This window comes from Notothenia coriiceps, unplaced genomic scaffold, assembly GCF_000735185.1.
Source record: "Notothenia coriiceps isolate Sejong01 unplaced genomic scaffold, NC01 NC01_scaffold00018999, whole genome shotgun sequence".
In the NCBI taxonomy this organism is placed as follows: domain Eukaryota; kingdom Metazoa; phylum Chordata; class Actinopteri; order Perciformes; family Nototheniidae; genus Notothenia; species Notothenia coriiceps.
The window spans coordinates 757,974-785,820 of NW_011351700.1; the positions used below are offsets into that span (position 1 = coordinate 757,974).

A 27,847-nucleotide genomic window follows, 5' to 3' on the forward strand; every position below is an offset into this window, starting at 1 on the left:
CCCCCCGATGCCTGAACGCTTCCATTGATCTTCTTTGTTTACTTCCCTAACCTAGTGACATCACTGAAACACTGGCGCTTCTATTCTCTATTCTCATTCTATTCTTCTATTCTCAGTCCAACACATTGTATGTTATATGCTAAGGGGCGTGACATCTCTAAGCGGTTGACCAATCACAACAGAGCCAGCCAGCTAACCAATCAGAGCAGACTGGGCTCTGGTTTCAGACAGAGGGTGAAATTAAGGGTGATTAAAATAGTACTGCTTTAAAGAAGGCTGTGGTAGCCAGTGGTATAATTTTTTACTTATGAGAAGACAATTCGAGACTTGATTTGAGGCAAATACAAGGAACTTTTAGTTTATCTTTAGCTCTATTATTTTTATTATAATTTAGTGGAATAGGAGTACCTCTGCGTCATGCTGATAAGATCTTAATCTGGCTAGTGTCTGTATTAGTTTTGGAAGTAAGTGAAAAGAAAGAAAGAAAGAATCAACTTCTTTTAAATACCATATCCCTTAATGATGGTGAAATAAAGTTCACTTTTTTAAGCCACCAACAAAAGTACATATATGTATGTAAAACCATTTCTTTCAATGTATTTCCTAAATAAACTAAACATATTACATACCAGTTCAGGATGGAGAGTCGATTAAGGATTGTTTTTGAATTCTCTACATGTGTTGTATTGATTTGTTCTTTGGTCAAATTATTTTCTTTTTTCTTTGTTGATCCTGCCCCAGTATACGACATAACCACTAAATATAGCCTACGGAAAAAAATATTTTCAGAAGTCTAGTTTTTTTTCAAAGGCTGACATGCTGTTCACTGCCAAAGTCTGCCTCTTCAAATGTAAACATGGCTATTCTAGTCTGCGAGCCTTTAATTGTTTTGTCTAATGTTTTGTCAAAGAAAATCAGACTCAATGACAAGCATTAAAAATAAAACCTTCTTGCTGATGATTTTCTTATACAAGTCATATAGAGGCATTACTATTGAAAAACTCCTTTTATATATACATATGTTTTACTGTATCTAACAGACACGTTGTAATAAATGTGTAGACACATTTTGTTCTTGTGCGTGTTATATCATTCCAGTTGAGGTACTCTATCTTCTTGCTCAGGATGATGACTAACAGGCGTAGCGGCTTCACTGTTCTTACTGAGCGGATCATGTGGTTTCTCTCTGTCTCTTCTGTTCTTAGCGCTTCCCCCCCCCTCCTAACACACAGTGCACATCAAACGCAGTCAGCCCTGTCTCCACGGGCGAGCGACAAAACCACCAACAAGCCTCTGCACCTCAGCCAATCACCAGCTCTGTCCCAAACATCACCCCGGGGCCACTTCTTGTAAAGGTGAGCTGCAGTTTACCGAAAAGAAGAAGCTTTCCTTTTATTAAGGATGAGTTGAGTTAAGCTGTACATTAACCTGGAGTCTTTTTATATTTACACCCAGCCGACATGAAATTGACCTCAGTCACGGAGCTCAATTTGATTTATTGCCTGTTTTTGTTTTGTTTTTTGTTTTCTTTGGAAATGTGAAGAGTGTTGTCGGAAGACACACAGTCTGTGTTTTGCCATTTTTTAAAGTGACATCAGTTTTAGGGTGAACTGAAAGTCAGCATACAGCCAAGTTACTTCAAAGAACAACAGGGTCATTTAGCAAATCCTTAGGCTGGAGTCTCCTGAAATCAAAGGATGGGAGTGAGGCAGTAACGTTTATTGCATTTATCATAATCCGGTTATCCTCTGAGCATAGGGTGAACTCTGCCTCCCTTGGAATACCGAGGAGGAATGAGTTTGACAAATTAGAGGCCGGTTGCTTGCTTAACCCAGCTTGAGTTTCTGGTTTCATAGCAAGAACCTGCTGCTCCTGTGCCAAGCCATTTTCATGTGTATCCTGTAGCTGCAGGTGGTAAAACAATAAAGGTCACATTTACTACCCGTTTCCTCATCGTGCAGTTCTCATCGGGTGTCAGAACAATGTTCTACCTTAATGTTTCAAACTATAAAAGTCAGGTATCAGTTCCAAGTCTTGCAATGTTGGAACTGGCACTGCTTACTCTGTTACCTGATAAACTGGACTGAGATCAGTTCCAGGAATCAAATATCCTCCAGATGGTCCTCTCAGCTTTGACATGCTCCTTTTCTTCTGTCTTGTGTTCTGCAGCAAAGCTTAACCAAGCTACCCGGGGATAAAAGCCGCAGCAAAAAGAGCAAGGAGCCCAAACCGCGAGTGAAAAAGCTCAAGTACCATCAGTACATTCCCCCGGACCAGAAGCAGGATCTCAGTGAAGTTCTGATGGACTCGGCTTACGCCCGTCTGCTGGAGCAGCAGCAGCAGTTCCTGCAGCTTCAGATCTTAAACCAGCAGCAGCAGCAGCAGCAGTACAGCTACCAAGCCGTCCTGCCCGCCACTCTCAAGTACGGCTCCATGCTAAATGCACTTTTCTATGTCTTTTATACATGAATATGTGTCCCCGGTGTGTCAGGGAACTCACCAAGTGTCAGAAAATACAACCCTCTCTCTTTTCCTCCATACCCACATCTCTAAAAATGGGGGTACCACGGAGCTGATCCAGATTTGCGTCCGATCACGTAATATCGGAAATGTGGGCTGGCTTTACACCCACGGCCCTATCAGAAACGTTGCTATCAGAAAAAGATTGTGACTTGTTTTGGAAGTAATATGGTCTTTGTTTACATTAGCAAGCATCGCTAACACTCAGAGCTAACCTTTACTGGAGAGAGTCTGTGTAAAAAGGCCGGATATAAAAAGGAACTCACCTTGTGGTAAACCCGCAAGAGAAAAAGCATTTGAGCTCCCTCCTCTCTTTTTTTTGGGGGGGGCTGAAATAGTATGAGGCATGGTTAGAATGAGTGATCTGTTTGGTATTTTGAGCAAAACACTTCATAGACATGTTTTTTATATATTTGTATATATCCGAGACCTGTGATATATGCCTAAAAATTGAATAATAGGAGACCTGTCTAGATCAAAGACATGTATTACAACTAAATGAAAACACCTGGTTTTACATAAACTAATAACTGTTTATCCCCAGCTGCTGTTTGTCTCATATATTCTACATTTCCTGCTGACGGCTCCTCACATGGAAGCTGTTGATTGTGAGAAATGGATAATAGTTCAGATTCCATCCCTGATCTTTCCTCCCTTTTTTCCCGTCTTGAAACAACAGACCAACTACTGAGGTACAAAGCAGCTGCTGCAGAGTTGCTCTGAGAGGAAGCGCTGCGTCTCCCCCTGTGCACCCCCGACACACTCAGACCAACCGCAGGCCGGATCACTTACCAGCTAACCTGGATGAGATGAAGGTGAGACGTTGCTGCCTGCACACAGTCTAACACTAATATGCACCTCAAGCATGCTGCAGACGAGAACGAGCTAGATGTTAAGGAGGTATTTTACCTTTATATGTTATCTTTACAGGTTGCTGAGCTGAAAATGGAACTAAAGCTCAGATCTCTGCCTGTTTCTGGGACTAAGACAGATCTAATAGAGAGGCTGAAGATGTATCAGGAGAACTCTAACCCCCAGACCGCCACTGAGACCACAGCCTCACAGTCTGAAAACATAAGGTTAACCCCGCCTGTGTCCCCTATAGCCTCCAAGGTGTCCAGTCTGGGCATCGAGGACAGCCCCACCAGGCTTCCTGATGCTCTGTCTGCAGCCCCCTGTGTGACCTCCCCCCACAGAGCTCCACAGGAGGAGAGTCCCACTGAGAAGAGGCCCTTTTTTAAGGACTCTGAGAAGGACAAACGTCTCCACGAGAAGCAGCGGCAGATTGAGGAGCTGATGCGGAAGCTGGAGCGGGAGCAGAGGCTGGTGGAGGAGCTGAAGATGCAGCTGGAGGTGGAGAAGAGGAGTCAGCAGGGAGATTCTCCACCTCACCGCAGCCCTCTCGCTACCTTCAAGGTCAAAGAGGAAAACTTGTCAAACTACTCAGTGTCTTGTGCTTCTCCTGGCCTTCCAGTGTTGGTCAAACAAGAGGAGGCGGGTCCTCAGAATCAATTTATCAACCAGACGATGCCTGAAAGCGTGCAGCGAGGTCAGGCTCAGATCATCCTGGCTTCATCCCATCCTCCCTCAGCAGGCGCGATCCAGCTCCCTCCCAGCAGCATTCAATTACACACTACTGTTAGCAGCGCGGCCCCAGGCCTCATCCAGACGTCTGGACAGGTGCCACAGAAAATAGAGGCCTCAGCAGCGCTACAACAGCACTGCAACGCTCAGACTCAGCCGTCCACAAAGGTAAGAAAACATACGCGTGCTCGCATAGCCTCGGTCCGTCTCTGTTTTACTCGTCACTATCAGCTGTGATTTTAAGCTAGGTTTCGATTTCTTGAAAACGTGTGAGTTGTATGTTATCATCCGTGTGTGTGTGTGCACCTGAAATCATAAAGTGTGCTTTCCATGCAGTTAATTCAAGTTAGGTTGCACGTCACACATCTGCAGCAGTGTTTATGATGGCTCCGGCTAATCAAACATCAGAGGTTTTTTTAACTTTATTGATGATCTTTCATGGGTAATGCATCTTTTTTGTTCCCATAATAATAACCCTTCCTTATTCACATCAAAACAAGGCTTGTGGAAACTGGAGCAGGCGCTGAGTGGAGGCTGACAGCAAGCCCTCTGTCGTCCCTCTGCTCTGAGCCATACTAGCAGCCAGAATTAGCAACAGAATTAGCAACTCAAAGCTAGCTGGGGATAACACTCACACTGCTGTCAGTATGTGGAGGGAAAGATGGTGAGGCTTTAACTGATGAGGTACCTAAGAAAAGTAAAACAAAGATACATTGCTAAAAACCTGGAAGTGATGAGCAATCTTTATTTAGGTTGCCCGTAATTTTGTCCCTCAAAAGCAGCTTGGTTGCGACAACAGAAGTGTATGTTGCTCCCACAAAGATAGTGGGTGTTGTGATGCACAATTTTGCCAAAAACTGCACAGCTCATTCACTGTTAATTCAGATATACATATTTTTTTCGCAGTCATATGTCATAAAACACTCCTTTTTTTGCGATCTTGCCCTTATTTGACCTTTTATTTCCTCTTGGGTTTCTGTATGATCATACATCAAAGGAATTTCTTTATATTTGAAAATCTACTTGGCAATAAACTGAATTCTGATTCTGAATCTGATGGCATAATTTCATTGGATAATGTGTGTCCCCATGCTGACCTATCTCACTGTCCCTGCAGACATGGATGATGGGTAATGCAGCACAAAGCTTACTCGAAACATTCCCAGTCAGTGGTGTTCCTGTAGGAGCCTCCTCCAGCCAAGCTGGTCCTAAGGATGCTACTAATAAGGTACTTACTCTATTTGTATGAAGGACATTATGACTCCAGATTTATTTACGTATCGATACAGCGGCAAGTGCATTTGAATGATGTTTTGTCTCTTTTCATTTGGACTGAGCCTCTGTTGTCTCCTCCTCTCTAACAGTCTCCCTGCACCAGCCAGCCAGCGTTGATCATGCCAGACCACGTGTCGAAGTGTAAAGACCCGCCCCGCTACGAGGACGCTGTAAAACAGACACGCAGCATGCTAACAGCTGTTCAGGTGACAATATTCAATAGGAATGTGTAATTGCTTCCTTAGCTAGAGCAGTTTCTTCCTGTGTGGTCTCCTAGGCATATGATGCTGTAGTTAATACTGTGTGTTTACTTTATTGTGTTTTAAAATGTCAAGGGTGATTTGAAAGAAATATTTAATTGTGATTTTTTTTTGTATTGAAATTGCAATTGTCAGATGATTCACGATACTGAATGGAAATATCATTTTGGAACATATATTCTAATTTGTATTGAAAGATATTGGAAAATGATCATGCAATGACATGGTCTTTTTTGCCAGGATCTTTCAGAAAAGAAAAAAAAGTATTTAGAGTAAGTTTTGTAGGCTGAGAAACCTTTGCAGAACCACCATTTATGTAATAATTATGCCTCCTGCGATTTGAATAGTAGTGTTCCATAATGTGATTTCAATAAATGTCCAATGCTAACTAAAATATTTGGAAGTCATGTTATCTTAATGGGACTTGTCTGGTTAAATGAAGGCTTCATTAATATATAAATCAAATGTATAATACAGTATATCATTGACATTGTTTCTATGGCCACTCAAACCTTTACTTACCTTCCTTATTTCTCTGCAGGGTCCCAGCGCAGCCAGCCAGCAGATGGATGACTTGTTTGATGTGTTAATCGAGAGCGGTGGTGAGAATAATGCAACCTTTCTTTTTAGGACGGACTGGGACATAAAGTATTTTTTAGCTTTTTGGATTCTCACCATGACCCTTTGTGTCCTTGTTCACAGAGATCTCCCCCTTCATCAGACAGGACCCTCCCCGCCTGGACAAGCCTCTCCCTGTGACAGCCAGTGTCACCACCCTACCCATCAGCACAGCTCTGTCCCGCCCTCCCCCTGTGGTCCAGGTAGCCCAGCTTCCTGCAGCGCAGCTCAACCCCTCTGCCAGCTTGGCGGTCCTGACCTCCAACCCCCAGCTGGAGACCCTGCTGGCTGCTCACACGGAGCCCCAAACTCTGACTCTGCTGGAGGAGCTGCACTCCCAGTCCCCCGTGGTCAACATGGAGGTGGACTCCCCCTCCGCTTTGCACTTGCAGAGCACCAACATGGACAACATGGATTGGCTGGACCTCACCCTGTCTGTGCCCGCGGGGGGGGTCAACCCTTTGGACATGTCAGCGCCGGTGGGCGTCTTCTCCTCCGACTTCCTGGACTCACATGAACTGCACTTAAACTGGGAGTGACCGAGGAGATTTCACGCAGCCATCAGACGATTTTTTTTATGCAAGGGAGGTAGTTTCCTGTGTGGATAAATAAGTGCTTTTTGGAGGTGGGGGCAGCTCTGTTTTGCTTTCTGCCCCATAATAATCAGCTCAGTAATAATCGAATATGTGCTGCATCAGTTAAGACGTTCCTGCATTGCTTCCTTTGAGGTCTTTACAGCCTCTGATTGTAATGGGAGACTGACATTAAGTAGGACTGGTACTGGCAGATTAAGATGACAGTGGAAGGAGCTTTTAAAATGTCAATCTTAAATAATTCCACTGTTATTGCTTTCCTTTCGTCCTCCGATCGTAATGAATGTACAGCGTTTAATTGAATGTTGTAAAAGCTGAAAAAGCAGGAGATATGTCCTAATGCTGGTTAAAGATAGGACAAACACTGCATGTAGCTGGGGGGTGTTATGTTGTTCACTCCACCCTGTCTTTCACTATCAAAACAGATTGTAAACACACACCTGCTCAATGTGCCCCCTGTGTAAGTGTAAAATGTGAAGCATAAATCAGATGTTTATATGAGTGTGAATGTGATAATGATAGGATATGAGCCCGCTGAGGTAACATAGTGTCAAATGAGCCCGATCAACCCAGGATTTACTGCAAGAAATTCAATTTCTCAACCAGTTCTGACACGAATTCTAGCATCAGCCAAATCCTGCACACTCTTTGTAAAACCAATAGTCCCAGGGCACATCATTTGCCAAAAACTGGTAAAATATGCAAATTGCTACAGTAGATTTGCATTAACTACAGGTCCAAAAACACCAGTGATATATGGACTGAAATCTGCAATTTTACTAGCCTTTTTGCTTCTGGACAAAAAAGTTATTTTTGCACACTGCCTTTGATATTAAAAAACAAAACACTGATTAGGAGACCTCATTATCTGCTGTGCTCTTGATAAAAATGACCATTCATCGACTCTTCATGGGTTAAAATGATTCCATACATGCCTGCTTGGTTTTTGTTTAGGTAGTTTATTCATCTCTGTGCAGCATTACAATGTAACAACAGACCAACACACTCATCCTACAGAGGAGAAACAACATCCATCAGTATGAACCACTGCTCATTTGGGTTGTTCACTCACCTCACACTAAAATAGCAATACAGTTGATCTGTATTATAGTGACATCTGCTGGCCATACCCAGCCTTTGTGACAGAAAGGTCTGGTCTGACCGCTTTCCTTTTCATTAAAGGTCCCCTATTAAATGCTTTTTAAACAATATATTATAGGTCCCAGATCTATACAAAACATGTCTCCAAAGTGTTTGGCTCGAAATACCTAACAGATAATTGTAGCATGCCATAAACCCCTCTATTTCAGCCCTGTTCAAAAAGTGCCGATTCTGTGTCTGTACCTTTAAATGCCATGAGCTGCTGCTGGCCACGCTTCTCTGCGAAGTGATTGGTTGAAAAAAAAACAATGGTGCTCTCGGAGGAGATTCAGGTGATAAGGTGGGTGTTACCATGGTTGGTTATTGGCTAATGGTTACACAACCAATAAAACAGTTGTCACATCACAAAGTTGCCAAAATCTGATCAGCTGATTTTCAGACAGGTTTTTATATAAATGGATCAGGACAAAAAGAGAGAGAATCTTTTTTCCCGAAGCTTTCCGAATCTCTTAACACAGAGATGACACGTGTATGTACAAAACACATGAAAAAGTGGATTTTGCGTAATTGGTGACCTCCCGCATAAAAAAAATAACATTTAGTATCAAAGTAACCATATACACAGCATGATGCACCACTGTAGCATTCTAAAGGAATTCACTGTCTGCCTCTGAAGGTTATCGGAATAACTGTTAACAAACTCATGTGAATGTAGACTAGAGGAAGGTGTTGTAAAAAGGACTGATGACGATGACACTTTTTTTATAGTTATCCTATAAGAACAATAGTGCTTTTTCTGACAATCCAAATGTCACTCTTTAAAAGGATTATGTGCTATAATGAGATGTTTGTGTCGTTAATTAACTGGTAACACCAAAGACAAACTCACTTATTAGCCTGTAAAAGCAGATTATAATTTAAAAATTATTGAATTAGAGGTCTGCTTGTCTGCTTTGAAAAAATGGATGTCATGTAATGTCCTTGTCTAAAATATCCAGAAATCTAGGATAAATACAGACACCAGTTTGTCCCTCTTCAACCACTCACATTCGGTGCTCATGATGATAGTAAACACAAACAAATCTGCAAGTGCTGCTGTATGCTACATCTCCATTATTAAGTCTGATACTCTTTCAGGATCAAGTTCTTACCAGCTGCTTTTCTCTCACATCTGTTTAATAGTTATGATTGACGTTCGACACTTTGGACATCTGTGTGTGGTGGATTTGAATCTATCCATGCAGAAGGGAATGAGGCAACAACCAGCAATGCAACTGCAAAATGAGGAACAAAATAAAATGTTAACAGACCTGGAAACATGGCTCTGGCTGCACCAATAATAACAGGCTAAATAATCATCTCATGCCAATATGTCACCAGGATTAAGGGAATGGTTTCATACCCAATTAAAGCCGTCATGAAACACATGAGCCAGGTGACGCTGCTGATGGAGGTAAACGTCTCTGTCATGATGAACTGCTCACACTCAGGACACTGCGTCCTGGTGGGGCGGGGGGGAAGCTTCTCCACGTCCAGAATCACTGTAGGCGCTGTGAAGAACAAAACAACAACTAATCTATGTTTTTCCAACACAAATCAAACTTAATATTTCTCTATAACTTCTAGAGGGAACATTCTGAAAAATGGTAGCTAGTAAAATCTCCAGTTAAGTGTCAGTAATTTACATTGTAATTTAATTAGTTATCTGATATAATTCTGGTCAGATTCTGGTTACATTTACTGACACAAGTGCGACAAAGTTGCAGGTGCATGAAGTAAGACATGAGTTAATTCTCTCCAGCATTTGACAGCATGTTTTCAGGTTTAAACACTATATCTCAGGAACGTCAGGAAGAAATGTCTCTTTAATTTGGAACTTGATGAAGTGAGTAGAATTTGGGGCTCAGAGGTCACTGTGACCTCACAAAACCATTTTACTATAGTAGAAAGTCATTATATTTTGGACAGACATGGATGTAAACTGCAATTTGACTGGCTGACAGAGGCCTTTGAAATTTAGCAACAGTATGGCTTAAGTGTTACCACATGTGCTAAATTCATATTTTTACCAGGTGACTTTTAATCTCTGCATGCAAACCCCCTCCCTTCCTGAAAAAAACCCAACAACAAATGTTGTTTACTGATTCTTTTTTTAGGGCCTTTAAAACAAAACTTTTTTTCAACTGTTCTTAAGACTTAAACACATGGGGGGTAAAACAAATAGACTTAAATGGATCACATAGTTTTCACTGATGAAGCTGAAAAATAAAGAATATTTTAAAGAAAATGTTGCACTGATTACTGACAGAAGTGGGGTGACAATTATTCTCAGTAGATATAACAGCAACACAGTGACTGGGTGCAAGTTCTGTAGAAGCCTTGAATTGAACCGTTAAAAATGTGCATCAGAGCCTCACTAACTCACCGGGAAAATCCGGGTGCTCAACAAAGAAAATTCCAGGACCGTCAGTCACATCCTTCTGGATGGAGGTGATCTCTAACAACAAAGAAAAGGAACAAAAAATAAGTATGATGGAGAAACGGTGTGCTGCAGTACATTTGGACACACCTTTCAGGCTGTTCTTCTCATCGTTCCCGTAGACCATGTTGTCGTGGTTCTTCTGGAGCTCTGCCTTCCTCTCCGCCAGTTGATTCAGTTTGTCATCAATGCTGTCAATCTCATGCTGATACGAGTCACCCTCCTCTAGGAAAATAAAAAAAAGTGACTCGCATGAGAGAGCATAGCTGATTATGTAATATTCAGAATATGTGAGATAGCCACTTCATTCTCCTGTTGTAAATACTTATAGACATTTCTTTAATGCTCATTTATACATCACCTGGCTGTTCAAGTTGAACACGATTCTTCAACTCCTGAAATATGCACTGGAGTTTTTTCCTCTCCAGAAGTTGTTGTCTCTTGAGTGAAAGGTGTTTGAGCTCTGTGGAAATCTTGTTCAGCTCGCTGTCTAAAGTCATGGTGGAGGCTGAAGAGACATGAGCAATTATTGGACTTTTTTTAACAAAGGACTGATATTTGGTTAAAACATTTTAAGTGCAAAACTCCTCCAAATGTAGCAGAAATGTTTTAGGTTTTGCAGTGAGAATGCTCAATGGTAATACCTAAGATATATTCATCCGTCACCCAGTTTTTGTCCACTGACATCTTCTCAAAATAAAGAACAAGTTAGAAAATATTGATTATCTAATAAATCGTAGGATCTATTTTGAAAAATATGTTCCCTCAGGTATCCTTTACTTATTTATCTTCCATGTGACAATTGAACCACATCCATGAAAATGTTAGCAGACCAAACGTTTGTAATCAAAGACTGCAGTTGATATCCAATAATAGAAATTTGCTAAAACATTGACACAATGTTGCTGTGCAGCTCTGAATGTCAATAATACAGAATACATTTACATTAGACAAACTGCTTATGATCAAAGGTTGACTGAAAAACACTGCTAACTCAGTGTCCGTTAGCTCTACTACATTTCATATTAATGCTATTATTAAATGCATTTTAAAAGCAGTGGTAATTAATAAGATATACTAAATATTGATCAAACATTGCTTTTCCTTCAAAAAACAAGACGGTGGTAGGAAAAGAAAAAAATGTACAAGATTAATTCAGGTTTGAGCAAGCAAAAGTAAAATAATAATAATTAGTAGATCAAATGCATTATACTCAATACTACACTATATACCATTTCAACTAATACCTTCATACAGTTAATAACATTACAACTCAGTTGAAGATAATATTATATTAAAGAGAATAATGTTACCGTATTTCATCAGCTGCTCCCAGTGTCTCTCGTACAGTTAATATTCAAACCAGGTCAACAAAGGCTGGTAGTGTTTACTCATACCAGGAAATATTCAAATCCTCAGTTCACAGCTGACCTCTCTGGAAAATGTTACAGAATGCCCTTTTTGTCATGCAAGTAAAACACCAACACACTTTCATATGTTTTAATGTTTGTAGAAAACTTTACAAAATCACAACTCAAGATGTATTTACATGTAGCCTCTTCAAGAAGCGTGCTCATTTTATACTAAGATGTCCCGACTGCCTCAAGCAAGTCATGAGAACTTTGTGAAAGTCATTTGATGTCTGCTTGGCAGGGGGTCCCAGCACACACTGCAGGAACTTTGTTTTTCGCCTGATATTTCAAGCGTTGGGTGGGTCGTTTCACTTTTTCCTGAGTCTCTTCATGAACGTCACTTCATCCCGGTTTCGGATCCCGTAGCTGAACAGAGAAAAAAAAAGTCAAACGGTGCAGATGATAACACGTGACAGAGGGGATTATTTCATGCACTTACTCCTTAAGCCTCATCTTGTCATCGTCAAGCTTTTCCCCTTGAAATATTAACAGAAAAGTTCTCCACACATATCTCCTGTAAAACAAAGAGAGCAAACAGTGGCTTTTGGTTTGGCTTTTTTCTTAATTTAAAATATCTTCTATGGTTTTGTGTTTGTGAGCATGTTTACCAGCTGACTTGTTTCACTCCGCCTTCACGCTGTTGTTTCAGCTCCATGAATCTGCGGATAGCCTTCTTCAGATCCAGGACGGTTGCATTTTGCACCACAACTATCGCTAAGGGAGGAACGTTTATTTTGTAGATGGTTAATAAAAAGACAGACATAGTAAATGTTTAAATGCAACTTGTGGAGTTATGTTAAAAAACAAAGTTATTGTTATGTGGTCAAAAACACATAGTGTATATTGAACTACAGTTTTCAGTACTTTGACCAAAGTAATATTTAGAATTCAGCAAAACACACTCAACACTTACGCATAATCTCTCCGTCAGCCTTTACAACCCTGACTGTCATGGCTTGGCCGTACTCCAAAGCGATCTGCGAATTAACCTCCTCCAAAGTTACCTATAGATAAAGATGATCAGGTTTCAGGAGAAAATTCAAAGACAATTTACAAGTTTGCCCAATAATCAAAAGAATATGACACTATGACCTGGAAAAACGTCGGCCTGGAAAATAAAAAAAATAAAAAACTTTGACCTCAATTAAATTGTATTTATGTTTCACTCTTCCAGAAATACATGATTTGAGGGGTGTACTCTTAGAATGTGTGGTTTGACATTCAATGGAAACACTTGGAAGTAAATTTGACCAATTAAAGGTCCCTGTTCCCCCTCAACTTCCTGATCCTCAACTTCCTGATCCTGAGTCTTGGCTGATCCTGGGTCCTGGATCCTCTATCCTGAGTTCTGGATTTGAGTACTGGACTTCGAGTCGTGGCTGAACCTGTCCCTGCGGTCCTGCCTGACTCTCATCATACTACTTCCCTGATGGCTCCCACAGGATTGTTGACATCCTCGTGGATTCATCTTCTTATTATAGACACATGCATTTCCAAACATTTGGTCTACCTATGCTGTAAAATGTATTATCTCTTCGATTTACACACGGCATCTATTGCACGTCTGTCTGTCCTGGGAGAGGGATCCCTCCTCTGTTGCTCTCCCTGAGGTTTCTCCCATTTTCCCCATTAAACTGTGGGGTTTTCTCTGGAAGTTTTTCCTTGTACGATGTGAGGGTCTAAGGACAGAGGGTGTCATATTGTCATACTGATATTCTGTACAAAATGTGAAGTCCACTGAGACAAATGTAACATTTGTGATATTGGGCTATATAAATAAACATTGATTGATTGATTGAACTTGAGCACCTGCCCCCCAACAAGTATGTGCTCGGCCCTGTAATACAGACACAACACACAGACCTGAATTGGCAGATCACAGAGTAAAGGGTCCTGAACAAGTTGAGCAAGACCCTCCTCGAATATGTCCAGGATCTCTGGGTGAGGAAGAGTCTCCTCGTCTTCCTCCTCTTCTTCTTCGTCTAAAGCTGCAATCTCGGTCACATTCTCTTTTTCCACATCTTCTTCTTTTACAGACAGTCCTCCTCCAGGAGTTTCCTCACTCTGCTCCTCCGTCATAAACATAATTCAACAGGCCTGTTTGTCAGGATAGCAAAACTATAAAATGAGAAAACTAAGTAAGGGTAAATCAAATGTACCGAAGGACTACAATTTGTCAAAGACAGCTGAAAAATTGTTAAATTTGAATTATTTTTGCTGCAAAAAAGCCATGAAATAAACAAACGGTGTGCTGAAATGACATACCGTAAGGAAACCGCAGCTCAGGTCAAATGGTTCCCCCTAAGTGGACTTAAATTCAGACTCTTCTTAACGGTTTTATTAAACGACAAAATGTTTATGTAAATTAATGTTTCTTCAAAAGTGATAGTTATTTGGGATGTGGTTGTTTAATTATTATAAATTCAGTGCCACGTTCATTATCTGTATATTTCGTTTCCAAACGAGCGATAATACGAGTAGCACCATCTTCACTTCCGCTGCTCCACATGCATCAGTGTACACAAGTGAGTGACACTAAAGCAGTAAGCTAGTTGTGTACAAAACCATACTTATTGAGTTTGTTGGTTTAGTGTTTAGCTACATTTATGTGTGGGGAACATGCTTCTCTTTTGTCCAACCTGCGGGAATGTTTTAATTGTCGAGGAAGGACAGAAGTGCATGAGATTCGCCTGTAACACCTGTCCGTATGTTCACAACATCACAAGAAAGGTGAGTTATGTTCGAATTAAATGTCACGCGACACATCATGTCATTTCTAGTTATCAAATATTAGTTGAATCAAAAGACCTTCCTAGCTTGGAAGTAACGTGTCATGTAACTTTTCCTCGACATACTCCACTAAGATATTTTCGACAAATCTACCCTTAGACTTTAGTTTGCATACTATACTATGGCTTTTTCTCATATTTTTCGACATACTGAACTATTCATTTTTTCGTATTTTCGTCATTCTGTATACAATGACTTGTTCTCTTAGTTTCGACAAACTATGCCATGACTTTTTTCAACATAATATGCTGTGACATTTTAAAATATGTTTGGCATAGTATGCTGTGACTTTTCTCGAAACACCATACAATTACCTTTTATTTATTTTTAAGTAATAGTGCCAATTTATTTGTACATTTTTTAATTTTCGAAATACTATACTATCTCTTTTTGTGTGCATATTTTCGACATACTATGTTGATTTTTCAGATTGTATTTGAATATTTTAAACATGTTATATGTATACTGTTTATTTATTTTTTGCATATTTGCGACATACTATACTGTGTTGTTGTTTTTTTGCACATTTGTGACATACTATACTTTTTTTGCATATTTTGCTATGTGTTTTTTTATTTATTTTCGACAAACTATACCATGACTTTTTTCAACTTACCATACTAATTATTATGTTATACTTGTACAGTCTAGAAGGCCTTATTTTATTGTTGCATGACATTTGACCACACTTTACTAAGATTTATTTTTTCATAAAGATGGTACTGCTGGCTCACACGTGGCTGTGTTTGACAGGTAAATTACAGGAACTTTCCCAAGCTGAAAGAGGTGGATGATGTTCTTGGTGGCGCTGCAGCTTGGGAAAACGTTGACTCAACTCCTGGTAAGTGACATGAAAACGATCCAAAGTATTAAGGCTTTAGTGTATGATTTTTCCAGAGACCAGGCCCTTTCTCATTTCTGAGATTCCTCTCCTCGACTCCTATCCTCGTGTCTTAGTCCACAGGAGATGCGAGCGGAGGAGCCGAGGAGAGAGGAGGGGAAGCAGCAGGCGGTTAGAGGAATGAGAACTCCTCTCCTCTGAGCGGTCATTTTAAGGAGACGTCCATTAATGATGACAGGAGGCACAGCAGCCCTCTGTCTGATGGACAGATGTGTTCATGACCACTTAAATATTTACTTTGATTCATTCACAGTGCGGTATAATGAGACAATAACAGGCTACAGATGCGGACACACACACATTTATATATATTTATATGAATATATACAATTTCAGAATCAAACAAGTATGAGAGCACTCTCATAATAACGTAACACAATCAGAGACTGGATATATCCCCCCCCCCCCTCTCTGGTCGCTGCAATGAGGGAAATAAATTACGGGCCAAAAGTTTTATTTACAAGTATTAAAAGTAAGCAGAGGACACCAAAACAACTGAGACCTGTCTGTCTGCTGCATCTACGCACTGTACAACACACACCTACAGCTCCTAAAGCATATAATCAGGCTACAGCCATTGTGTATTTTTATTATGTGAAGCACTAAATGGTTTTAGAAAAATATCGACTCTTTGTTTGTAGATATCTACTAAACTAAAGCAAATAAAGAGAGTAGGCCTGTTATACTGAGTGATATATATTATACACACTGCTCTGCTTTCTGCACGGACCTCACAGCTGTTCTCACTGTAAACATCGCGTCGCGATGAAAGCAGTTAATAAAATAATATCCAGGGGATGCATGCAGAGCTGTCATTGGCTGAGATAAGTCCGGCCGTGCGTCACGCCTCCACCGTTCCCGGAAATGCATCCGCGGAGGAGCCGTGGAGGACCCATCAGTGTCTCCTCGGTTAGAGCTCCTCCAGAGAGCATCCTCGATGCTCGTCGATGCTCGGTCCTCGAAGTGCATTTAGAGAAATGAGATGTCCTTCAACATGGCACGCTGAAATCCATTTCCGGGTCACTACCGGAGGACCGAGGAGTCGAGGAGGGGAAATCTTTGAAATGAGATACGGCCCAGTAATCTTAAATCTGTTGTCTTGATACATTTGTGTCTGTCTGCCACCTCAACAACCCTGCATTTTCTCTGTGACATAATGACTTTGCTTTTTATTATTGTTTAAACCTGTCATTCCCACATGTCCTCACTGACAATGTTTACTCTTTCATAGATTGTTTTCTTTGTAGCACATGACATTCATACGTGTGGCCTGGGTTTTTATGTTTTTTCTTTAATTGAATACATAACATTTCTAGTAAAATCTCAGCATCAATTCATCTCTTACAATTGGAAATGCTGTTATTTGTAATCAAATGTGCATGCTCACAGATTTGGAGACGATCTTGATTTACTTTATCGTCTCAAACCTGTCTTCTCTTTTACACAGCATAAACCAAATATGGCTACAGTAACTCTAGGGTTTGGAGTGATTCCAGACTGATGTTTCATTCTGCTTGTATCACTTTACAGAAACGTGTCCAAAGTGTGGGCATTTGCGGGCGTATTTCATGCAGATTCAGACCAGATCAGCTGACGAACCGATGACGACCTTCTACAAATGCTGCCAAGCCCAGTGTGGACACAGATGGAGAGACTGAAGGATTAGCACTTTGGAAATTGTATTTAATATAAAAATGATGTTTATCTGGCAAAGATACTACCTTCAGACTTCGTTTTTTAAGCCTATATCTATTGTGAACAGGCTCTGGTAGTTTCGGGCATTCTTCTGATGATTCCCATTTATTTTGTTTTTGTGTTTGCAGGTGAGATTTCCATACATTTTTTACTTTGCAGACATAGTTCATTTTCCAAACAACATTAAAATGAGTTTCATCAATCATTATGTTCTGATTTTTATTGATAAAATAGTACCTGTATACAACAGTCAAACAAATGTTGACATAGTTATACATATGACAGACATTTAGAGAGCAATGCAGACCAGCATTATGCACAAGAATGGCATACAGTACTTTGTATTAAAAGTTCAATGCAATCCTTCAAATCAAAATTCACTTTCTCGCACAGTTTAGCTAGCCTCAAGAAGAAGAAAAAGAATCCAATGCACATAGAGTCCAGGAACTAGCCAGTGACAATTCTTTGTTTTGAGGTGTGGCTCATGCAGACAAACTGCACATTGTGAGAGAAGGTGGTGGGCAGATTGAGCATGCTGTGGTGGGCACACAATGGATGTTCCATTGTTAGTCATCTCTATGGAATCACATTGTTATTTTGCAGGATATCTGATACAATCATTTATTAGAAGCTTATTCCTAACAGAGATGTTCACTATTTAGTATTAGTCAAAATACCTCTGTATTTGTTTTCTAACATGCATCTGAACAATGCAGGTAATCTTAAAGGGCTGATGCCATTACTAGGAGGGCTACAGGCTAAACATGTCATGTGATGATGATGGTGCCACCACGGTCATTTGTTTGCCAACATGGTCTTATAGAGAGGACGTAAGATTGCCAAGATGCCATGCACTGTGTCTCGTTAAGTAACAGTACACCTCTTTTGTTGGCTCTACTTAAAGTCTACCTAAATATTACACTGCTTTTATTCATGAGATGACACTGTGAATCCTCAAATCTCCCAAACACTAACGAGGTGGATGAATGCATCAGAGGGCAACTTAAAGTGCAAATGTTTGATTTACTATCAAAATAAGTACATAATGGACAGAGGGCAGGACTGTAAATCACTAAATACGTGTGACTACTGACTGAAAGCCCAGAAGATTATTAAATATAGAACGTAACATGAATCTTGGGCATTCCTAAACAAGCAAATACATCTGTTTAAAATGGTTCGTTAGTTTGCTCACATTCAGTACGGGATAATGATTAAAAGGAAAAAACTAGGTTTGTTAGAGCAAAGGTCGGACATAGACAAACATGTTCACAGTTATCAATATTAACATGTTAAGCTAGTGGATAAAATATCTGAAATAAATACAGGAAAAAAATAACAAAGCTAACCCAGCATGTTCGACTTCAATACGTTTGCTTCTCAGCAAGATTCACAGATTAATTTAATAAATAAAGTGACCGTTTTCACAGCTTTCACTAACTGACCGTTTCTATCCAGTATCTTCTGCCATTCACATGCGTAACTTCACTAGCCTTTTCTTCAGGTGTCTATACAGGACCAGATGCACCAATGGGCCTGCTGCTTATCCACCTCTGCGGATATCTAAGTGTCCGACATCTTCTGTGAGATTTGTACATTTTAAATGCATGTTTTTTACATGAAAGAGTTATGCTGAAATATATATACAGTAAATACTCTGTGAATAATGAGAAAACTGCACTTACAATTTAAGAGGGCTTCACAACACTTTGCAAAAATGGAGGGGAAAGCCTGTTACTACCAGCAGGAGGAGCTGTGTGTGTGTGTGTGTGTGTGTGTGTGTGTGTGTGTGTGTGTGTGTGTGTGTGTGTGTGTGTGTGTGTGTGTGTGTGTACGTCTCTGTTGCATACTGCTGTCGGTGGTTAGCATATACGCTTGAATGTGTAAATGTAGCCCTTACAGTACGGGCAGGTGTGTGTCACATCCTTCAGGTCGTCAATCAGACAGGGAATCAAGCAGCAGCCCAGATCACACCTGGGGGGGGGGGAATGGCAAATTAAGACACCTGCATATGATTGTTGATGTTAAGTCCAATCCAATGAAATGAAATCAAATGTTTTTGCTGAACATGCAGGATTCAGCATAACTCTTGTGATAAGAGCAACTTCAGTAACTCTGTAATAGCCTGTGTATGTTCTGCATTCATGAGGACAGCTTCTGTTAAACATGTTATAAATGAAGTGTAGATAAAAAACTATAGGGATCCTACTCAAATACAGGTCTGTGCGTAAAATACAAAATAGGAATTGTGAAACTGTCCCCACCAGATGTCTGTACATTTAGTCTAGAACAGAAACGTTATTTGCATGTGCCAAACCATAAAGTGGTAAACTGGCTTTGCATATAGACGGGTTACTGAGAACAGGCAGAATGAACAAGTAACAGTTCAAAGGCATCATTCTGAGTTTGAGCAACGTTAGTCACAGAGTCGATCAACGGGGAAATTGGGAACTATTTTGAAAATCAATAAATTGTTAGATGTTCATGAAGATGCTGTATTTCTAGCATATGGAGGTTTCCGGAAAAAACATTGTCTTTGACTTTTAGAAAATGGAAAGGGCATTTTTCAGTATTTTCTGACATTTTGTAGACAATAAAACAATTGATACATTTAGAAAAAAATCATAGTTGCTGACACATAGTAATTTTGTATACTTTAAATCAAAGTGTTTATCAATTTAGGTTTTAATAAAACCCAATGACAAGCTTGAGGTTCTGACTCAATGATATGAATAAGTGTAATGTTTTACAATGTTTTTGATTGAAAATAAACTCATTTGAAACACCAAGAAGGCAAACATTAGCACAGCCATGAAATCCCTTCATTATTTCACTCTTTCAAAATAAGTCCTAAGTAATACCTATTCAACAAAGGACTTCCAAGGATACAAAAAGGAGCTCTTAGGTGCCTTTAATCAGTCTTCTACTCACCCTACAAAGAAGCAGAACAGGCAGAAGAGTGTGTTCATGAGGCCCACATCGTGGGAGATGCGGGTGACGATGGCCTGCTGACAGTGCGGACACACAGTCTGCACCGGGGAGGTCTGGAACATCTCCCCCTGCAGGACGGTCACAGTGGTGGCAGCTCCAGGAGGAGCCAGGACGGTGGCTGTGTGCCCCCCCATGTGGACAAAGTGACTGGGACCAGGGCCCATGGGTCCCGGCATCGGAAAGTGACCGGGCGGGTAGGAGCCACCTGTACAGGAGGAAGCAGCACTTAATATACTACATCAGCATTTTCCTGATAATTGTGCAATGGTAATAATGCCAAGACCAAACAACCATTTCCAGTTTTATAATGACTCTGCAGCAAAGTTGTTGGAAGCCTATCGGCTACAAAGAGGTTTAGTAAGGATCAACATGCTGACAGATTCTGCAGTTTTTCTTTTTTAGACCAGGGAATATTTAGTTTAAACAGATTGGTGAAGTTGGCTTTATCGTTTTCCTTAAAGTTTGCTGAGATGTACACAAGTTCTACTTCTTTATGGTGTTCTTTCCAACTGTGAGTATGAGGCAAGCATTCATTAGGTCAGAGCTGCATTTAATGTTTGCTCATGTGAATAGTGGTTCATGTGGATTTGGGAAAAATGTACTGATAAATGTCTGTATGATATGATTCTTTAAAAAGCTTTAAATGTGATGATACAGTTTGCTGTAGTGTAACCTTGGAGAATCAGTGAATGTTCAATTCATTAAATGCAGATTCATTTGTGCTGAACATTACATCAAGTGTGTTTACAATGTTTTTGTATGTAGCAAACTGTCTGCAGCACCTTGGGGTAGAGGCATGGGCATGGGCATGGGCATGGGCATGGGTCCGTCTCCAGGAACATGGGGGGGCAGGAAGCCGGGGTTTGTGGCCTCATAGGGTGGAGGGCCATAGTCTGGAGGTAAGGGCTGTCCCTGTATAGGAGCATTCCTCAAAGGAACTGCAAATGAAAGATAACACAAAGGGGAAAAAAGGTATTAAGTTGATAGGATGGCAAATCAGAAGTTTTAACAAACTCAGAGACTAGTATTAAAATCTCCATGGTGACATCTGATTCAAGTCACAATGATTTAAATGTGGCCACACACTGCATCTGTGCCTGTTAACATTCACCACAATCCTGCGTGCTTGGTTTTATTACCAGGTTGTCCATTCTTCTCCTCAAGGAGGGGGGCGCTGGGACCCCCGGGGTACGGAGGAGGAGGATCACTGGACATTCTGGCCGGATGTATGTATAGGGAAAGGGGTTGGACACGGTGCTCCCCTCACAACTCTTTATTCTGTGAGAAGAAAAAAACCACATGCCCAGTTTGAGTCCCGCGGCTCATTACTCTCTGACACAGACTCCTCCCAGGTTGTAAAATGTTCCAACAGCAGGCAGAGAGGCTAATGAAGTACTCTGTGTAATTGCTGATGTCAGTCTGCAAATAAAGCAACCGAGTAAAACGCAGTGACATTTTGATCAGCGTTGTGATGCCCTGGTTGATTGGAACACCCTCTACTATCATTGATTTGTGAAAATGACAATGTAAAGCCTTTCAAAACTGCGCTTTTAAAATGATTAAAAACTAAGACAAAAATGATGGCTTGGCTGTAGAGAGCTACAGGTACATCTGAACATTACATAACAGAGCATTGTGAAACTGCATGTACTGGGGGAGAACATGTGTAAGTGAGGGAAACAGGAAGGGGCTCTTTCAGTTTCTCCATGGTTAGTGACGCAAGTCATTTCCTTTTTCAAATAGCCAAACGGGAAAGTGTAGATTGTAACACAGTTACAGTTTGTGTGTAAACTGTAAAAGTAGAATTACAGAATAGCACCTGCGTACAGTCAAGAACAACAGGCCTGAAATAAATACTACCTTTGTGAAAAATCACTATCACTTTCATTCAGACTGAATGTTGCTGCTTTTCTGTGGTTTATTATTGCTGCTAATAAGGGAAAAGATCATTACCTGCTACCAAAAGAAAGATCCCGCCTGAGGAATCTGGCAAATGCGCTTGGACCTGTAATATGACAACAATGTAAAAATTGCATTAATAACAATAACAATGTCACAAAAGAGGCTGCGTTGCCCAACATCTGAGTGCTTCTATATGGGCCTTAACATTCAAATATTTCATCTGTAAATGAACTGTTTTCTCCAAAGAAAACAAGTTATTTAGCACAAAATCCATGTTTTCTTCCTTCGTAAGTCCTCCAGCTTTAATTTGCATAACATTTCCTGAAAATGTACAGGTTGACACTGAAACACAAAAAATATCTTATGTAAAAATATCACTCCAAAAAAAGCTACATAAATTGCTAATGCAATTAAATAAGAAGTGATGAGATGGATAGATGTCATTCAAAGTCACTTCTTTGGCTATGATAAAAATCGTTTCTTTTTATTTTCTCCATGACTGTATTCTTGAAGAACATGTTTTTTCTTCAGCTGATTATGGTATTGTTGTGTTACTAAAACATATCTAATAAACCAATAACTGCTTACTACTAAAGTTGATCACTTCAATACACAGTGGCGTCATTTCTGGCGCAATAATAGAGAGAATAGAGAGAAGCAAAAGCTGGTGAATCATTGTTTGGAGGATAATTGCAAGGGCATTTATCACTCAACAGTGTTCTCTCAGAGAGATTGAAGTATCTATCATTCAAATCTCAATCATTTCAGAAATGACCAAAGTCCTCTAACAAATGGGCCAGAGCCCAAGACTGCAGAGCTGCCTCCTGGGCTCTGGAAATAACCAGCCTAGAGAAACCAAAAAGAGGAACACCATTGCAATCACAAGACTTTATGAAGCTACCGTTTTGTAGGACAATAAATTAACCCTTATTAAAATGTGCTGGGAGTCATTTCTCATAAATTAACGCCAATGCTTCTAAACTAACCTACTAGCTAACGTTAGCTAGCTGATGTTTGTTTTAATCCTTCCCAAGATAATCCAGCTCAAAGCTACTTGCACAACTAACCATGAATAATTTAGTGACGTAACGGGGGCTAGCTGTAAACAGCATGAATGTAAACTTGAGTGGGGCCGTGTATCTAGTGCAAACACCTCGCATTATCATTAACGTTAACATGGCTAACGTAACGCAGATAAGCGCAGTGGTGTTCGCATCACTAGTGTTGGCTTAAAGACACGTTTTAGGCCATTTGTCTAACCCGGCTTTTAAAAATAGGGCGAGAAAAAAGACTGACAGCGAGCGTTTGTTTGTTCTCAACTGGTAATTTGGAAGACAACAAGGGTGTGCTTGTTCAGTCTGAGAAAACATGTTGGCTAGCCGTCGTTAGCCAGCTAGCGTCGCCATTCTAGACTGCAACAACTGACTGACCGCCCCGAAACATGCCCGTTAAAAAGCTAAACGGCTGTCGCGTTATGAAACATAATATCTGGTCGTGACCGAAATGATGCAGCTGTCATGGTGCTGAAAGACAAATTACCTGCTTTAGAGAGACTCTGCCTGTCACCCGCGGTCGTTGCTGAAGTTGCTTGACGTTTGCAGCTCCGAGTCAACATCCGCTAGAACGGATTTACACCTACGTCATTAACTATGATGTAAACAGAAAGGGAATTGTTACAAAAAAAATACATCTTCCTTGAATTGTTCTGTTTTGAGTTAAGTTGCATTCAAATGATTACCTTAACATGTAAATATTAAAATGATACTAATATCAAAATATCAAAACAACAACAAATACAAATGGATAAAGTCATTTATTTTGAATGTGTTCACCGGAAGTGTTAGTGTATCTCCGTTAACGCTAGCTTTAACATTTCTAGCAGGTGACGTTAGACTGGTTAAAATCATAGACTGTAGGTTAAAATATTACAATCACAGTCATCAAACTCAATGCATCAACATGCTGTTATAGTCAAGCTAAACATGAGTTTTATATGTTTTGTATATTGATAACGATTGTTTCGACCCCACTAAGTTTCTCTTAGAGAAGGCAGTGGACACGTCACGTTCGTATAGTCTTAACTACAAATTAAATTAGTTAGTCAGTGTTTACTAGATCGAAAGTTGCACAGTTATGCGTATATTTATAATAATCTAACTTCATTGTCTCCCTCTCTAACCCTCTGGAGTTGAGGTTTGGTTAAAATGTTGCAGACTTTATATTCATTTTATAGTCTAGTTGTGAGTATGTTATTACAGTGCTTTAAAGTGACACAGAAATGTACAAATTACAACCTATTGCTGGGTTTTTCTTTTAAAATTGACAATTTATAGGCCTATGAATCATTGAAAATATGAAAAGTAATCTTATTAAATATTATTAACAGCTGTAGTTTTGTACAATTATCTTTAAAAATAAGGTATGACTTAAATACATAAGCTTGCCTCTACATAATATATAAACACAATTATGCTACTAAACATAAAACATGCTAAGTTTATTCACAGATTATGACTCCAGGTTTTTTTATATTAACCTTCAACAGTGTGTTATATTTGAAGTTTACAGTTGGTGGTAGTGTGCACCAAGCCGTCCGTAATCAAGGCTCATACAGGAAGAAGTCAACAGCCTATAACATGCACGAATCAAAGTCCAGAGTCCCGCTAATCAACCTGAGAGCTACTCTTTTCTTTGCTCTACTCTGATCTCTAGCATTTCTCTCAATGTTCTGAGTGATTCAGAAGTAACATGGAGCAGATCACAGACTATCTCTGCAGGTATAAAAACTATAACTTCGCCGTCAATTTCACAACTCCAGAGTACATTGATTCCCTCCAGAGCTTTGAAATAAGAGATAGTGACATATTCCTCGTCACTTATCCAAAGTCAGGTGAGTGAGAGGAACTCTTCATGACATATTTTGCATTTACAGTTGTATGCATTTCTGGGAACAGATTTACTGATCAGGTGTGATGCCCCCCACTTCAGGTACTATATGGACTCAACAGATCATCATCTCTATCTGCGACTTAGAAGGAGGTCTGAACAAATATCAAAACAACTTGGAGCAGATGCCCTGGCTGGAGTACAGGGAGTCTAGAGAGGATTACGCTCTTCGACCCTCTCCACGACTCTTTGCCTCTCACCTCACCACGACTCTCTTACCTCCAGGACTAAAGGACAAGAAGGCAAAGGTCAGCATTTTATGGAGGGCCGAAACAATAATAAATGAGTATAACCTTTTTATTATTTGAAAAGATTGTGGTAAGGACCTCATTTATAAAACAATCCTAGGTATTAATAGAGAACATTTGAAAAAAAAAATCCAAGGTCAGTATAAACAGCCACCAACTGTTTGATAAGGGCCGACATAAAAATACAGCAACGTAGTACAGGTCATGTTATGTAAGGGAGTAATTCCACTTTTGTCTAAATGCTGAACTGCATTGTCTTAAGTTAGTATACTCAGTGACAGAACAATAAATTAGAGTGTAATCAAATATTTCTAAAAAGTTTGCAAGATACATAGACAAAATGTTATAAAATGAATCTGAAAAAACTTGTTCCGGAAAAAGATTCTAGATATTTTCTGAAATATATCTCAGAATAAGGATGCTCGAACATTTTCCTTTTCGATTAATTCAAAAATCCAAGGTATCACTTAATCATGCATCTTTTCAATGGAGTTAGATCAGGAGGGGACAATAGTACATAGTCGTTTTATTCTGGACTGATTCATGTTTTGTTTATTGTCAGATTATCTACGTGATGCGGAATCCAAAGGACAACATTGTCTCTTATTACCACTTCTGTCTTAACTGTAGCGACCTGGAGACTCCCAAAAGCTTTGAGGACTTCTTTGAGCAGTATCTGACGGGCAACGGTAAGAAACCTCCACATCAGAAGCTGGAAGATGATGTACAGAAAGGGACCCGGGCTGATAAATGCTAATTTAAACCATGTGATCATGACAATTTGAGAGAAAGATTGGAAAGAACCCTTAATCTTAAATTAAAAAAAAGATTTATATGTTTTCACTTGTTAAGATTATGTTGACAATACCTGCAGACACAGAAGTCTTGCTTGCAGACAAACTATACTATGATGATATTTTAATCAAAATGTTAAAACATACAATTCTAAGAGAAATTAAATATTATATAATAGCCAAGAGACAAAACGAACTGACACTGAACACTGGGAGACAGGGGAATTTAAACACACGGTAACAAGACACAGGTGGGAATAATCACGGGCGGTACTGATGCTGATTAGCACAGGAGACACAGAAGGGGTGACAGGTGAAACAATCAGGAAATTAGACACACCAGGGAAACTAACGACAGACAGGAAAACACAGGAAAAAAGACCAGACAATACAAAGGGAAAAAAGACAAGACAATACACAGGGAGGAACACATGACAAGGAGAAAAGCAAAACACCCACTACCAGACACACAAAACTAAAAACGTGACACAACACAAGAATCGTGACAATTTATATACATTTGTGACATATTTAACAACTGCTTTTAATGGTTTGGAAACCTTGAATACAATCCCTTTAACATATTGATAACATTTTAATGGAATACTATACAGTATAATGACATTTTATAACATGTTCATACAATAAATTAATTCACTAAACTTTACTATACCTTTTTTAATGAGCTATCTTTTAGTTTTTTCATGGCATATTATATTGTGACTATTTACATTACATTTTTCAATTAAATACTTTTTCATTTCATACTAAACAATGTTTTTTAATGACTTTCTTGCTATATTAGAATCTAAAATACATCTCCATTTTACAGTGGGAGCATCTTCCTGGTTTGACCACATCAGGGAGTGGCATTTAAAAAGAGACCAGTACGACATCCTCTTCCTGAGCTATGAGGACATGATTTTGGTAAGATGAGAGGTTTCTCAATACTCAAATATCCCCTCCTCGACTACTCGGTTGCGTTCCGATAATCCAAAAATCAGCTCCTAAATTCTAACCCTATCTCCTATTCCTTGACCTCTGAGTGAAACGTCACGGGGTTAAGGGATAGTGGACAATAATACAAATGATCCCAATACGTATGATTGTATGAAAATATCTTAAAATAAATACAAATGTATTTATTATAAACGTTAGTCCTTAACATCTATCACTGTGTACATCACCATTCAAACATCTTTTAAAAAAGTTGAACAAACCCCACACAGCTCAGTGAAATGTTGACTTTATTTGATCATTTCAGTAAAAACTAACGTTCATATTTCTCTTTTTGATTATAATACTGATGAACGTTCAAAACAAAGCACTTTGGCAACTTACCACATACGTTTTAAAATGCTTAATAAGCACCGTAACTTTCATGATATAATTTCTCCGTCATAATCGTTTGTTTCCGTGAACGGCCGACTGTTGTGTGACGCAAATGCTGCGGCTGCATATGGAATGCCATTTAAGCCAAAATTAAATAAATAAATAAATACATCAATAATTAAATAAATACATATATATATAAATNTCTCCGTCATAGTCGTTTGTTTCCGTGAACGGCCGACTGTTGTGTGACGCAAATGCTGCGGCTGCAAGGCATTGTGGGGCAGCATTTTCTCCTCTCCTTTCGGTAAGGGAGGTCCAGTGGTTCTTCTTCTTCTTCTTCTTCTTCTTCTTCTGCTTCTGCTTCTTCTTCTTCTTCTTTTCTTTAATGGCGAATCGCTTCCAC

General features: G+C 39.7%; 5 protein-coding genes and 1 pseudogene across 9 annotated transcripts in view; 3 read left to right on the forward strand and 3 right to left on the reverse strand.

The window, feature by feature from the left end:
* Positions 1 to 7,754, forward strand: part of mrtfbb (myocardin related transcription factor Bb) — an 18,135-nt gene extending 10,381 nt beyond the window's left edge. For all 5 annotated transcript variants that reach the window (XM_010778079.1, XM_010778080.1, XM_010778075.1 and 2 more), the window contains 8 exons: positions 1,206 to 1,355; positions 2,170 to 2,423; positions 3,200 to 3,335; positions 3,451 to 4,272; positions 5,222 to 5,332; positions 5,469 to 5,585; positions 6,181 to 6,241; positions 6,342 to 7,754. In XM_010778079.1, coding sequence (XP_010776381.1) covers positions 1,206 to 1,355; positions 2,170 to 2,423; positions 3,200 to 3,335; positions 3,451 to 4,272; positions 5,222 to 5,332; positions 5,469 to 5,585; positions 6,181 to 6,241; positions 6,342 to 6,796 — 2,106 coding nt within the window. In that variant the 3' untranslated portion in view covers positions 6,797 to 7,754. The remainder of the gene's footprint in view (positions 1 to 1,205; positions 1,356 to 2,169; positions 2,424 to 3,199; positions 3,336 to 3,450; positions 4,273 to 5,221; positions 5,333 to 5,468; positions 5,586 to 6,180; positions 6,242 to 6,341) is intronic.
* A 728-nt stretch (positions 7,755 to 8,482) lies between these two features.
* On the reverse strand, positions 8,483 to 11,767 carry LOC104951435 (uncharacterized). Its single transcript, XM_010778083.1, has 6 exons — positions 11,744 to 11,767; positions 10,792 to 10,938; positions 10,521 to 10,655; positions 10,377 to 10,448; positions 9,354 to 9,501; positions 8,483 to 9,225 (listed from the first exon to the last, which is right to left on the reverse strand). The coding sequence occupies exons 1-6, from the start codon at positions 11,751 to 11,753 to the stop codon at positions 9,117 to 9,119; spliced, it is 621 nt and encodes a 206-aa protein (XP_010776385.1). The 5' UTR covers positions 11,754 to 11,767; the 3' UTR covers positions 8,483 to 9,116.
* Positions 11,759 to 14,128, reverse strand: snrnp25 (small nuclear ribonucleoprotein 25). Its single transcript, XM_010778081.1, has 5 exons — positions 13,706 to 14,128; positions 12,756 to 12,846; positions 12,451 to 12,556; positions 12,282 to 12,356; positions 11,759 to 12,208 (listed from the first exon to the last, which is right to left on the reverse strand). The coding sequence occupies exons 1-5, from the start codon at positions 13,925 to 13,927 to the stop codon at positions 12,151 to 12,153; spliced, it is 552 nt and encodes a 183-aa protein (XP_010776383.1). The 5' UTR covers positions 13,928 to 14,128; the 3' UTR covers positions 11,759 to 12,150.
* Positions 14,129 to 14,317: 189 nt separating this feature from the next.
* On the forward strand, positions 14,318 to 17,433 carry polr3k (polymerase (RNA) III (DNA directed) polypeptide K). The gene is made up of 3 exons (XM_010778114.1): positions 14,318 to 14,572; positions 15,386 to 15,473; positions 17,064 to 17,433. Exons 1-3 carry the CDS (start codon positions 14,462 to 14,464, stop codon positions 17,189 to 17,191), a joined length of 327 nt encoding a protein of 108 aa, XP_010776416.1. The 5' UTR covers positions 14,318 to 14,461; the 3' UTR covers positions 17,192 to 17,433.
* On the reverse strand, positions 17,431 to 23,741 carry cdip1 (cell death-inducing p53 target 1). Its single transcript, XM_010778112.1, has 6 exons — positions 23,661 to 23,741; positions 22,173 to 22,224; positions 21,359 to 21,497; positions 21,002 to 21,157; positions 20,160 to 20,424; positions 17,431 to 19,202 (listed from the first exon to the last, which is right to left on the reverse strand). Exons 3-6 carry the CDS (start codon positions 21,432 to 21,434, stop codon positions 19,091 to 19,093), a joined length of 609 nt encoding a protein of 202 aa, XP_010776414.1. The 5' UTR covers positions 21,435 to 21,497; positions 22,173 to 22,224; positions 23,661 to 23,741; the 3' UTR covers positions 17,431 to 19,090.
* A 1,120-nt stretch (positions 23,742 to 24,861) lies between these two features.
* LOC104951508 (amine sulfotransferase-like) lies at positions 24,862 to 27,045 on the forward strand (annotated as a pseudogene).
* The last annotated feature ends 802 nt before the right edge of the window (positions 27,046 to 27,847 follow it).